We start from the raw sequence: 13369 nt of genomic DNA, 5'->3' as shown, positions 1-13369 counted from the left end.
GCATTTCCCGTAATAAGTGTATATTGGTTATTTGTATAACTTTTGGGAGGCAATACAATACTTTAATTAAAAAAAATAGCCTACTCCTATGCTAGCTGTAGTGACGGCCATACTGATTGACAAACAACTTTGCAAAAAATAATAATAATAATAATGTATAGCCAACAGCCATCTTGCCCAGTTGAAGGAGGGTCAGGAGATGCTTGTTCTTTTGAGGGTTTAGTATACATGTGGGGCTCCTCTATCAGACATTTAGGGCATATCCTTACCATACATAACAAAACTAAGCTCCAACCCCCTATAAAGCTATAAGAGGTACATTTTGGATCTACCTGTATCAAAAGCAAACACAAAAATAGCTCAAAAGATAAGAATATAAAAGTTTCTTTCTGGTGCCATCTATAGGGGACTGTAAATTCAGCCTATGTCCAACCCCCTGGGTTCTAACCAGTTGTGTAGCTACAGGGTACACTGGAAAGGTAGCATTCTTCTTTTAGACGGAGGGCTATTTTTCTAGAAAACACCACCTTAGGATCCTTTTACACGGCCCGATATCAGGCAATGCAAGGTCACAAGGTCATGAAATTTTGAAGCAACATAAAAGATGCCCTCAGCGGTTTTCCCACACCTCAGCTGACCGTTGACACTTTTACATGGGCCGATAATCGGCAATGCTCACTGACAATAATGGTCATGTGTAAAAGGGAATACTCAGAACCTGAGAAGAAGCCAGGAGATGAACGCATCCTCTCCCAACCTGGTGTCATGGGACATGTCAAAAGTTTTTATTGGCAACAGATACGCTAAAAAAAAAAAACAAGTTCCTAACCATTGGCGGATCTTTCGTATACAGTGGTGCCTTGGATTACGAGCATAATTCGTTCCAGGACGGTGCTTGTAATCCAAATTTACTCTTAAACCAAAGTAAATTTTCCCATAAGAAATTATAGAAATGCAGACAATTGGTTCCACACCCCAAAAATATTGGTTTATTATTCTGAATAACATGTAAGACAGATGAAACATTCAGAATTGCAGACTATGTGATATTATATATTATAAGTTACTGTACAAGAATGGAGAGGATGGGAAAAACAAGGGCGGACAGAGACTGCAGGGAGCATGAAGGAATGAGCAGGACAGATGTGCGCACAGTATAGCAGCACTCTCTGTCCGGGGAGGGAGGGGTTACAGCTAAGGAGAGATTACCTCCACAGTCCTGTCCCCTGAAGCAAGCCCCAGCCTGAAGTGGATATGCTATGATTTGGAAGGTGAGGGAGAATTCCTGGGTCAGAGTTCAGTGCTGTAGACCCCGCTATGCAGACCATGCCCCTCCTCCACTCCCGCTCCCACCCTGTAGAGGGAGCTCTTAAACCAAAGCAATGCTCCTAAACCAAGTCACAATTTTGAAAAACTGTGAGCTCTTAAACCAAAATGCTCTTAAACTAAGGTACCACTGTATATGTAAATTCTAAAGAAGCAATAAAATATATAACATGATAAAGAATTTGAGTGACGCATAAGGTATCTCTTACCGTTCCGTGATGGTTTCCCGTAGTCCGCTGGTAACCCCTTTGACCACAGTACTAGCTTTTGGCGTTAATACCACTTGGGATATAAAAAAGGTGCCTTTCTTTCTGCGTTCAGTAATGGACGACTGGAGAAACTGAATTAATTTTTCTGTGTCTGTTGTGTTGGCCCAAGGTGCAGGCATCATCTGTCCGGGCCAAAGGAAAGGAACCTCAAGGGCTACGGGACTGTGGTAGAAAACCAAGATCTGGTAATTCCTTTCCCAAAGATACTGGAGACTTACTTCCTGGGCAAAGATAGCCGGACAGGTCTTGTTTCCAAAGATGTCCTTAAGCATTTGCACCAGACTTTCGTGATGGGATTTTTGCATACCATAAAAATGGTTAAAGTCCAAAAACACCACTTCCTTCTTGTGATTGGTCAGAAAGGCGTTGATCTCTTCAAGACCTTGGTTGACTTTGGCACTAAATAGTCCATGAGCAAAATACAACTCATTATCGGGGTCTCTGGGTTTAGTTGAAATCCGAAGATCAAAATACCTTATTCCGGCCTCCATCTGGCTTGTGAAGTTCATGGTCTGAGTTGCCAACCATTTTCTCATAAGCTTTTTGGCGACTGTACCAAAGACAGAGACAAAGTTCTGGACAGTTTCCGGTTGTTCTGGTCCAACTGGTGATGCTTCATCGATGTAGAAGCTGAATGAGTCGTGTGATCCTGGAACACAAGGAAATTCTTAAATTAGTTGGGTAAGTGGTGGACAATGGAAGAAATTATACTGCAATGGGATTTGGTTAAGAAGGACCCAAAATGGACATCAACAACTCTCTATGTCTAAGGGTACTCCAGCGAAAATCTTTTTTTTTAAATCAACTGGTGTCAGAAAGTTATATAGATTTGTAATTTACTTCTATTAAAAATCTCAGGTCTTCCAGTACTTAACAGCTGCTGTATGTCCTGCAGGAAGTGGTGTATTCTTTCCAGTCTGACACAGCGCTCTCTGCTGCCACCTCTGTCCATGTCAGGAACTGTCCAGAGCAGGTGAGGTTTTCTATGGGGATTTGCTACTGCTCTGGACAGTTCCTGACATGGACAGAGGTGGTAGCAGAGAGCACTGTGTCAGACTGGAAAGAATACACCACTTCCTGCAGGACATACAGCAGCTGATAAATACTGGAAGACTAAAGATTTTTTTAATAGAAATAAATTACAAATCAATGAAGCTTTCTGAAACCAGTTGATCTGAAAGAAAAAGATTTTCGCTGGACAACCCCTTTAATGGAGCCAGACCTGCAGACAGAAAGTGATGGAAAGGTTTTTACATCTTCCCATCCATAAATTATGCAATACATGCTTGATAAAAGTAGGCCTCATCCCTAGGACTATAGGTAGTCCCAGACCCCCATTTTCTGCCAAAGCTTCAATGGGAAGTAGGCTGCTCTTGCACAAGGCTCTCTCCATTGTTTCATTGGCAAATGGTGGTCAGGAGCCAGAGGTGACTTGGTGGCAGCTGACTGGCGCTGTTCTCTACAGTTCTAAAATCCTTTCCAATATCAGCATCACCTTCTGTTATCCCATTTACTGTGTCATGTATTCTGCATTCCCCACAAGGCTGGTTTCACACTGCATTTTTGCAATCTGTTTTTTCCTTCCAATTTAAGGTATGTTCACATACGCGGAGAAGTACGCGCAGATTCTGCAGCTCGCCCCTGCTCACGGCCGCATGCATCTCCGTCCGCACCATTGACTCTAATCTATCGTTGGTCGAGAGGTCTATAACACGGGCGGGATGCGTGCAGCCGTGAGCGGAGGTGAGAGGCGGAATCCGCAGGAACTTCTCCGCGTGGATTCCTCAGTGTTAACATACCCTGATGCAAAAAACGGATGGAAAAACAGTTGCATTTCTGTGCATCCATTTTGATCCATTTTTCCAGACTTCCATTATTTAAAAAAAAAAAAAACAGATCAAAATGAATCCTTTTTTTTTTTTTTAGCATACACAAAAAAGTGGTTGACCACATTTTATTCGTTAGCTGCAAAAAATGGAAAAACGGATCAAAACAGACACACAGAAATGCATTCGTTTTTTTGCATAAAACGCAGTGTGAACCCAGCCTTACCTTACATTTATGAGTGTTAAACCTCATTTGCAAAAGTCTCTTCCCGAACCTCCCACGTATCCTGATGCATTTGTTTCGTGATCATATAAAACCGTCCTCGGTAAGAAAACACATTAAGTAGTTGCAATTTTCTTCGACTAGGTTAAAATAAAGGATTTCTATTTTTTGCTAGATGTCATTGTTAGGCACCACAGTTATAGCATGGAAGCATCAGTTATCTTCTCTCTGACTAATGATCTGTCAGTGCACCGAGAACAACAGCATATCCCAACTCAGCCGCGGTGACAATGACATCCCCACCTCCACCTGCCGCAGCCATGTAGATGTATGAGCCACAGAATAGGGAGACCTGCCGGGACTACATTTACTCAGCACTTGTAAATACCTCCATGCATTACAATGGGTGATGATTACCGAGAAGGTGACATGAATCAAACTGTGTAATGTGTGAGTGTCAGGTCTGCAAGCTTTGTCTTCAGACATCTCCCTGATTATACCTGTCTCATCAAATTGTTCTATGTAAGAACGGCTTATGGCTGGCACACAAGCATGTTACTCCGCAGGCAATTGTGAAAGATTTTAAAGAGGTACATAGGAGAAAAAAAAATCTTTCAGATCAACTCATGTCAGAAAGTTATACAGATTTGTAATTTACTTCTATTTAGAAGTCTCCAGTGTTTCATTACTTATCAGCTGCTGTATGTCCTGCAGGAAGTGGTGTATTCTTTCCAGGAACTGTCCAGAGCAGTAGCAAATCCCCATAGAAAACCTCTCCTGCTCTGGACAGTTCCTGACATGGACATAGGTGGCAGCAGAGAGCAGTGTGTCAGACTGGGAAGAATACATCACTTTCTGCAGGACATAAAGCAGCTTATAAGTACTGGAAGACTAAAGATTTTTAAATAGAAGAAAATTACTAATCTATATAACTTCCTGACACCAGTTAAAGGGGTAGTGCGGCGTTTAAAAACTATTCAGTAAATAATACACATTACAAAGTTATACAGCTTTGTAAAGTGTGTTATGTAAGTGAATGGCCCCCTTCCCCGTGTCCCCCCACCCCTGGAAGTGTGGTGCAGTATACTCGCCAGATTATGCTCAGCCAATGGCAGCTGAGCAGCTCATGACGCGGCAGAGGCGGGCCGGCATGCGGGACAGCTGGATCGGTCCGGCCGGCCTCCCGAAGATGACGTTGTTCAACTCAAGGTGGCGGCCGGGGTGGGGGGACACGAGGAAGGGGGGCCATTCACTTACATAACACATATTACAAAGTTGTATAACTTTGTAATGTGGGTTATTTAGTGAATAATTTTTAAACGCCGCACTACCCCTTTAAGGTATGTTATAATCTGCAACCTATTAAATTACTTTGATCTAAAAGGAATACACCAAACTCAGTAAAATAAAGTTTAAAAGGAAATCCTGCCATTCTAAGTAAACAAACTCGGCGTAGACTGTATAGGGCCATCCTGAGAACCTACAGAAAGTGGAACAGGGGCAGATAAAAAATAGTAAAACAGGATGGCAGGATCAGACTACACAGGGTTTGTTAGTAGTCTGTAACCATGGATACACATGGATCTGCACAGTAGCTGTAAACATAAAATGGGAGCAGATGAATGGTTTAGTTACTATATATTCGTTTTCATGATTCCAAAATTTATACTATGTGCTCTAGCATTAGTTTGTCCTTTGCCTGACATCTGCCCCCTTGTTGGAAAAAGAAAAGTGATGATGCAAAAAATTACTAACCCAATTTACACAATTTCCATCAAAGGTGATGTAACTAAAGTATTACGAATCAGCAATAACCAAGCCACAATCTTTAGTGGGTTTACTGGTGGCTGCTAAGCCTTGACAACTAGCTTAAAGGGGTAGTTCAATGAAAATGTTTTTCTTTCAAATCAACTGGCACCAGAAAGTGCCAGAGATTTGTAATTTACTTCTAAAAAAAAAAAAAAATCTCAAATCTTGCAGTACTTATCAGCTGCTGTATATCCTGCAGGAAGTGGTATTTTTTACAGTCTGGAGAGCAGGAGAGTTTTTCTATAGAGATACGCTACTACTCTGGACAGTTCCTGACATGGACGGCAGACAGCACTGTATCAGACTGGAGAGAATACACCACTTCATGCAGGACATACAGCAGCTGATAAGTACAGGTAGACTTGAGATTTTTTTAATAGAAGTAAATTACGAATGTCTGGCACTTTCTGGCACCAGTTGATTTGAAAGAAAAAAAAATTTTGGGGGGTGAACTACTCCTTTAACTCTAAAACTACAGGAAGAAAATGTGGTCATATACAGACAACTATTTATAATAGTTCCTCCACTTTTACTAGAAGGTTCTAAAAAGTAAAGCTGAGGAAATACTGTTCACCAAAGGTGGCAGAAGAGAGCAGTAATATGTGTGTTAGTTGCTGGGTTAACATCTGCCAACATATAGTATGGTAGAAGAAAACAAATGGACCTTATAAAGAGCAGTGCAACATGGGAATTTACAAAAATAGTATTTACTCAGGATATGCTTTATAACATCATAGGAAAACTTCTGCAGAGGGGTACTGCAGGTTCTAGTCATGAGGGAGGTGTTTCTGGTTGACGTTACACTATGATATATTTGTATATCTAGTATTTTGCTATTGCTATTTTCTAGGTAGTGGAGTATGAAGCCTCCTTTACAATGACAGTAATCCTCAAAAGTGCCAGCCGCCTGACAATTCAAGAGCCCAGTCATTTAGAGGATAAAGAAAACCCGACCCTTGCTGCATCAAAGCCATATTGTGCTCCCGGCATAACACTTCTAAATGATGTCAGCAAAATCCTGCTTATTACTGTCTATTCCTATCTTACACTGCAGGCACTGACAGTTCTCTGACATAGCAACAAGACTATGGTTCTCATCAGAAAGTGGGACTAGGAGATAGGGGGCTAAACAGGGCCAGAAATAGAAGAGAGGTCTCCACAAAGCAGGTGGAGGAGAGAGCAGAATCACATGGAGAGGACAGACATTAGCAATCAGGTAATAAAGCCTGGAGGACATGCTTAGCTAAATATATGAGATGGGAGAGAAGCAAATGAGAAGGAGGAGGAGAAGCAAAGGGTAAGGAGAAGAAGGGTGAGGAGAAGCAAAGGGTAAGGAGAGGAAGGGTAAGGAGAAGCAAAGGGTAAGAAGAGGAAGAGTGAGAAAAAAGAAAGACGAGGCAGGGTGAGGAGAAGCAAAAGGTAAGGAGAAGAAAGGTGAAGAGAAGCAAAGGGTAAGGAGAGGAAGGGTGAGGAGAAGCAAAGGGTAAGAAGAGGAAGGGTAAGGAGAAGCAAAAGGTAAGGTGGAGAAAGGGTGAGGAGAAGTAAAAGAGAGCAAGTGCAAGGAGATGCAAAGGGTAAAGAGAGGATGGGTAAGGAGAAGCAAAGAGTATGGAGAGAAAGGGTGAGGAAAAGCAAAGGGTAAGGAGAGGAAGGGTCAGGAAAAGCAAAGGGTAAGGAGAGGATGGATAAGAAGAAGCAAAGGTAAGGACAGGAAGGGTGAGGAAAAGGAAAAGGAAAGAAGAAGAAGGTTGAGGAAAAGCAAAGGGTAAAGAGTGGAAAGGTGAGGACATGTAAAAAGAAAAGAGAGCAAGGGTGAGGGAAAGCAAAGAGGCAGGAGAGAAAGGGTGGGGAGAAGCAAAGGGTAAGGGGAGGAAGAGAGAAATAAGGAGGGGAACAAAGGGAGGGATAGAAGAGAAAGGCAGAAGCAAAACGTTTTGTGAAGGATGTGAAGTTATGTAAAGGATGCGAAAAGAAAAGCAAAATGAAGGTAGAAATAAAGAGAAAGCAAGAGGGAGAAGTGAGTGTAAAGAAGGGAGAGGCAAAGCCAAGTAAAACAGAATCAAGGGGGGGGGGGGGGGGGGAACAGAAAGTAAACAAAAAGGAAGAATATGAAAGTGCCAAAGAGAATGGAAATAAAGAAGACCGAAAATGAAAATAGAAAAGTGGAGAAGAGGGATAGAGAATGGGAGGGACAGGAAGGGGGCAAATTAAATAAGTAATATGAGGGAAAAGCAAATGGAAGAAAAAATTAATGGAAAGCAGCAAGGGAAGATAAGGGGAAAAGTGAAAGATGAAGAAGAAGAAGAAGAAGAAGAAGAAGAAGAAGAAGGGTAGAATAAGGAAAAGGGAACAAGCAGCAAGGGAAGATAAAGAGGAAAAGTGAAAGATGCAGAGGGAATAAAAGAGAAAGAAGAAGAAGAAGAAGAAGAAGAAGTAGAAGAAGAAGAAACTAAATAGGAAAGAAGGGGTAAATTAGGAAAAGGGAACAAAAACTTGAAAAGAAGCAAATGTATAGAAAATAATATGGGTAAAGAAAAGACAAAAAACAACAAACAATGGGAAGAGGAAAGAAAAAGCAGTAAAGAGAAGGTAAGGAATGGGGAGGGGCGTAAAGGGAATAGAAAAGGTAAAGAATAGGAATAGGAAAGGGTCAAAGGTTAGGAGAAGCAAAGGGACAGAAAATTTAGCAGGAGAAGCAAAAGTAAGGAGAAGGAACAGGAAAAATAGGGAAAGAGAAAGAGGAAAAGTAAAGGTAGGAGGAAAAGCAAAGTGAGGGGATAGATAATGGGAGAAGCCAATGGAAGAATATAGAAGGGGGCAAATTACAGAGATTAGAATGGAAATGGAAAGGGAAAATGAAGCGAGGAAGGGGCAAAAAGGAAGAGTGAATGACTGGGAATGGACGGTAGATGGGAAGAAGCTGCTTAGAGGAAAGGATAGGCCTTCTTACAGCAATTAACTTCTCTAATTTTACAGACCTGATCTTTCGTTTCCAGACATGTACGCTGATTGTGTTATTGGCTTATTTGCAGTTATATATAATCTGTAACGAGAGCCTAGAACACAGCAGAGTGTGGTCTGGATGACGGCCATCTACAATCCCCAGGTAGAGATTCCTAACCGAAATCAATGTCTCATCAATACTATTCAAGAGCAGAGCTAAGAGAACGCCTAACAAGTGCTGATCTGGTAGTGCAAAGGTCCTGGAACTAGATATACAGAGACTGCCTGAGGAAGACACGGCCTTACAGTTATTATAGTAGAGAACATACAGCATTAATAAGACTTTAGAAAGATTGCTGAGCACTGAGCTCCCTCCCAACAGTGAATGAACTCACCTCCATTCTTGTCATCGTTCTTGTGATCTCCACCAATCGGCTAGCTATTTCCCATTATATGAATCAATCTTAGGAGAATTCCTTTTAGCATACCTGAAAACCTTTACGGCCAATTGTACTCCATTAAAATTAAGCAACTTTTCAAATACTCCTCTAAAATTCATCAACCCTTTTGTGCCTACAGCTCATAGACAGGCTGTCTCCATGGTAACAGACTACAATCAATCCGAATGTAGTCTGATCCTGCAGTCCATCCATCCCATCTGGCCTCTACTTCTTAGTAGTGTTGAGCGGACTTGCTGTACTGTTTGGGTTCAGCAATGATCTCCGAGCCTTAGCGCTCGTCATCTGACTCCTGGTGGCTGGGGAAGTTGGATGCCGCCAGGAAAACATGTTTTCCAGGACTCCCTAGGGCAGCTTCCAACTTCTTTAGCCGGCGAGAGTAAAATGCTGAGCATTTAGGTTCGTAAAAAGTTACCGAACCCAAACAGTTCAACAAGTCTGCTCAACACTACTACTTAGCAATGTACATTTGTTAGATTAGCAAGTAACAGGGGAAAGAAGGACCTGGGTCAGGATCAGACCATAAAGGATTTTTTATTTTTTTTTGCTGTTACCATAGAGACCCATAGCTCTTTATAAGAGCTGTATACACAAAATGTGGGGTCATCTTTTAATTAAAACATTTAGCAAAGTTGCTTTAATTTTAGATAAAAGCCCTTTTAACACGGGGCAATCAGGGGAAGAAAGCGAGCACCGACCTGTCCCCACACTTTGCCGGCTCTATTACATGCAAGTGCCGGTTAGGGAACGTGTGGAGCTGAGGGAGGGGGAGCCCATAGAAGATATTATATACGATTATATATACAGCCCAGCATGTGCTTTCCCTACCGGCTGGCTGTACTGGTAACTCATTTTAAGGCTGTCAGAAATTACTACCCCTAAATCCTTCTCTTCTGAAGTCTTTGCCAACACAGAACTCTTGTTGACAGGTATGCGTTAGACTAAATTAATCCTTATATTATAAAGTCTACTATGTTACTCACATCGCATTATAATTAATTAAAAATACACAGTATATGCATATACATCACTGTTGCTTGTGCACTGTGACTATTGATGTAATGTGGCAGGTTTACTTGCTGTACCATGTAAGCCCACAAAAAAAAAATCATTGCTGTCTGGTATTGTGCCAAATGTCAAATCAGCTCTGCTACCTCTGAAACAGTACATTGTCTATGTAAATGAAGGGTGAACTTGATGGAGATGTGTCTCTTCGCCCTCATCACATATCTGGTCTTGTCTATTATGTCAGTGCAGTCAGCCGCGTCTTTTCCTCCCCTCTGCTGTATATATATGAGTTGTATATCAGGCCTGTCAATGTGCAGGATAATACTGTCCATCTAATTAAATAAAACACGAGGCGTAATTGAATTACTCCAATCCTTCTGCTTGTCATATACATAATGTTCTTCTCTTTACGGCTCCTAAGGGAAGCGGCTAGACCAGCAACTTCACATTAGGAAACCTTTACTATAAGAACTAATTGTGAGTGCAGCAAAGGGAGACTGTAGTGAAGCTAAGAGAAGAATGAGAGGAGTAGTCCCTTGCATGGTACTATTTTACTAGATCCCGTATACTGCATAACAGATGGTGATATACAGACAAAACTTTTTTCAATTCAACCTATTATATTACAATAAAGGTCCAGAAAATAGAATTGCAACTAAGAGAGTTGTCCTGCTTTTACAGAAAAGAATCTCCATTTAATATACTCCCTTCTAAATTAAATGGACACCTCCTTGTAATAGTTACCAGAGTAAAAGGAGATTATTAATATAAAATTTCCTAAAACTGGTATCCAAAACTATACACAATATTGCACATAGTGTGTAGCATTGTAATGCTTTAACAGTAAAAAAAATCCTGATTCATAATAACTCCTCCTTGTTATCCCTACAAATCTAAGTAATAGAAGATAACATAAATGTCTTCTCTTATACTGGTCCCCAAAACTATACACAATACGACATATATAGTGTATAGATTTGTACTGCTTTTACAGTAAATAATCCTCATTTATGACACTTCATTCTAAACAAAGTGGACATCTCATTAAAGGGAACCTGTCATCCCCCGTGCCGGGGTGACAGGCTCCCGACCCCCCGCTACAGCCCCCTATACTCACCTGGTGGGATCAGGTGAGTATAGGGGGCTGTAGCGGGGGGTCGGGAGCCTGTCACCCCGGCACGGGGGATGACAGGTTCCCTTTAAGTAAAAAAAGATTACACAAGTCCTTTCTCTTACACTGGCACCAAAACTTTAAGGCCGTATTACATGGCACAATTTGCCAGGGGAAGCAAGTGTCAACCTGTCAAGTCAGCGCTCACTTCCCCATCGTTCCCCGCTCACTGCCTGAGCTAATACATGTACAGACAGTGAGCGGGGAAGAGCGAGGAGAAGCAGGAGGGTGGCTGCCTGAACAGTCTTTAGATTGGCTGCCTATTGGAGTCAGTGGTGGTCTGCTGTTGCTTCTATTACACAGAGCGACAGGCAGTAGACTGTCACTGACATGATCATGCTGTTTCAGCATATTGAAATACCACGATCAGCAGACATTGTGCATGTCGGCTAATCGTTGCCTTTCGACATGTGCTATTAACTAAACGATTATCGTCCTGAATGGCTGGTAAACGGCCGAGTAAGGCCAAGATTCATTTTGTGTAGTAGGGCCTTTAGAGTTGTACTGTACTGCTTTTACAGTAAAGAATCCTTATTATATTATACCCATTTCTTAACAGAGTGGATACCTCCTTGTAATAGTTACAGACCTGAGTAAAAAAAAATCATTACACAAATACCTTGTCTTACACCGGGGCAAAAAATTTACATAATACTGCATGTAGGGTATAGCGCTGTACTGCTTTAATGGTAAAGAATCTAAAATTAAGACGTCTCCTTCTAAACAAAGTAGATGCTTCTATAATATAGTGAAAGACCAGAGTAAAAGAAAATCTTTATATAAATCCCTTGTCATACACTAGTGCCAAAACTTTACCTGATACTGCATGTAGTGTACAGATTGTACAGTTGTACTGCTTTTACAGTAAAGAATCATTCATTATAATACCTTATTTTAAACTCCTCCTTGTTTTATTTACAGACCTGACTAAAATATGATTATTATATGAATTCTCTGCCTTACACTGGTGCCCGTAACGGTACATAATACAATACTGCATGTACAGTGTCTTACAGCAGTGTTGCCCAACCTGTGGCTCTCTATGATGAGTGGTGGTTCTATAACAGCTGGAGAGCCGCTGGTTAAAGGTACAGGTATGTTATCATCATGAGCATTTAGTCATTTGATTCATCTCATGATTGGCTTGGCAGCAGCTACCTGGCACGGGTTGCTTCAGGTTAGTTTACTATTATATACTGCTTCTTTTCAATATAGCGGCAGGGCGGGACATTCTGAAACCATTACCCTGTGTGTCTCGGTAGATTCGAAGCTTCTGAACTTGCGACGCACCTTGTTATTTTAGAAGGGCATTTCCAGAGACTCTTTCATTATGGCAGACAACAGTGTAAAAGGTTTGTCCCGGGTTATCAGCCAAAGCACAGACCCAGTCAGCAGAAAACATCATTTCAATGGTCACAATCATTTCGAACTATTTCCTTCCATGTGATAGTGGATGTGATTTTTAACATATTGGCAAATTACTTAATTTACCAAAACTGACCTCTTACCCCAAGAAGAAAAGACTTAATATTTAGGCCACTAGGTGTCTCACTTCTCTACAAGCATCTTTCCACTGCTTGTTGTGAGGGGGAATCTGTCTGTCTACTAACAGCTAGATCAGGACAACATACAGGAAGTGGGGGTGGGCCACATAATGTGCTATGTGGCTGTGCCTGGGCTGTGTATCTGCAAGCTGGGCCTGTCTGCCTTTCAAAGATGATCTACACTATTCCTCAAAGTAATATCAAGGCTTCTCTCTTATCCAGGCAAATACCAGTGTGTGTACTGCTGTATGTCTGCAGTGCTGCTATGTAATCTTTCCCTATCCTCTCCCTTTAGCTTGTCCTCACCATGAGCAGAAGCTCAATGCTTAGTGTAACCCCTTCCTTGCTTTCATCCTGAAGTTTTTTTTCCATTTCTATTAATACGGTGAGTGGATCAGTAACCCCTTTTCCCTCCACATGCCATCTATAGAAGTGTACTATATAAATTATACACAGTACAGTGCAGCCTGTTCGGAGCACTGGAAAAGTGATAAGAAGTAGGTGGTGAGATGTCATTGGCCAGACATGTAAAGGAAAACAAAGTCTGTGTAAACAGCTGAAAAGTGACAGGTGAAATCATAGTTAAATTACTATAACAAGAATAACCATATATTTGACCTCTATCCAGACATGAGTTTCACCTGTTGGTTTCCTCAGGGGGTTCTCTCAAAAAATATTTTGAAACGACAGGCACATTTTAGGAATTGCTGTTCCTACCAAGTGCAACATAGAGTTCTGACTGGCTTTGTAAAATACTGTATTTCCATTAACTACAGGATGGCCCCTAATGGC

General features: G+C 41.5%; 1 protein-coding gene across 1 annotated transcript in view; it reads right to left on the bottom strand.

Annotated features, from left to right (window-relative positions):
- PLCXD3 (phosphatidylinositol specific phospholipase C X domain containing 3) overlaps positions 1 to 13369 on the bottom strand; it is a 51523-nt gene that overhangs the window by 14866 nt on the left and 23288 nt on the right. Inside the window, exon 2 of the mRNA XM_069964768.1 lies at positions 1536 to 2244. Within this exon, the coding sequence (XP_069820869.1) occupies positions 1536 to 2244 (709 nt within the window). The remainder of the gene's footprint in view (positions 1 to 1535; positions 2245 to 13369) is intronic.

This window comes from Dendropsophus ebraccatus, chromosome 3, assembly GCF_027789765.1.
Source record: "Dendropsophus ebraccatus isolate aDenEbr1 chromosome 3, aDenEbr1.pat, whole genome shotgun sequence".
Classification (NCBI taxonomy): Eukaryota; Metazoa; Chordata; class Amphibia; order Anura; family Hylidae; genus Dendropsophus; species Dendropsophus ebraccatus.
The sequence above is the reverse complement of the archived record's forward strand: the minus strand, read 5'-3'. Positions and strand labels throughout refer to the sequence as shown.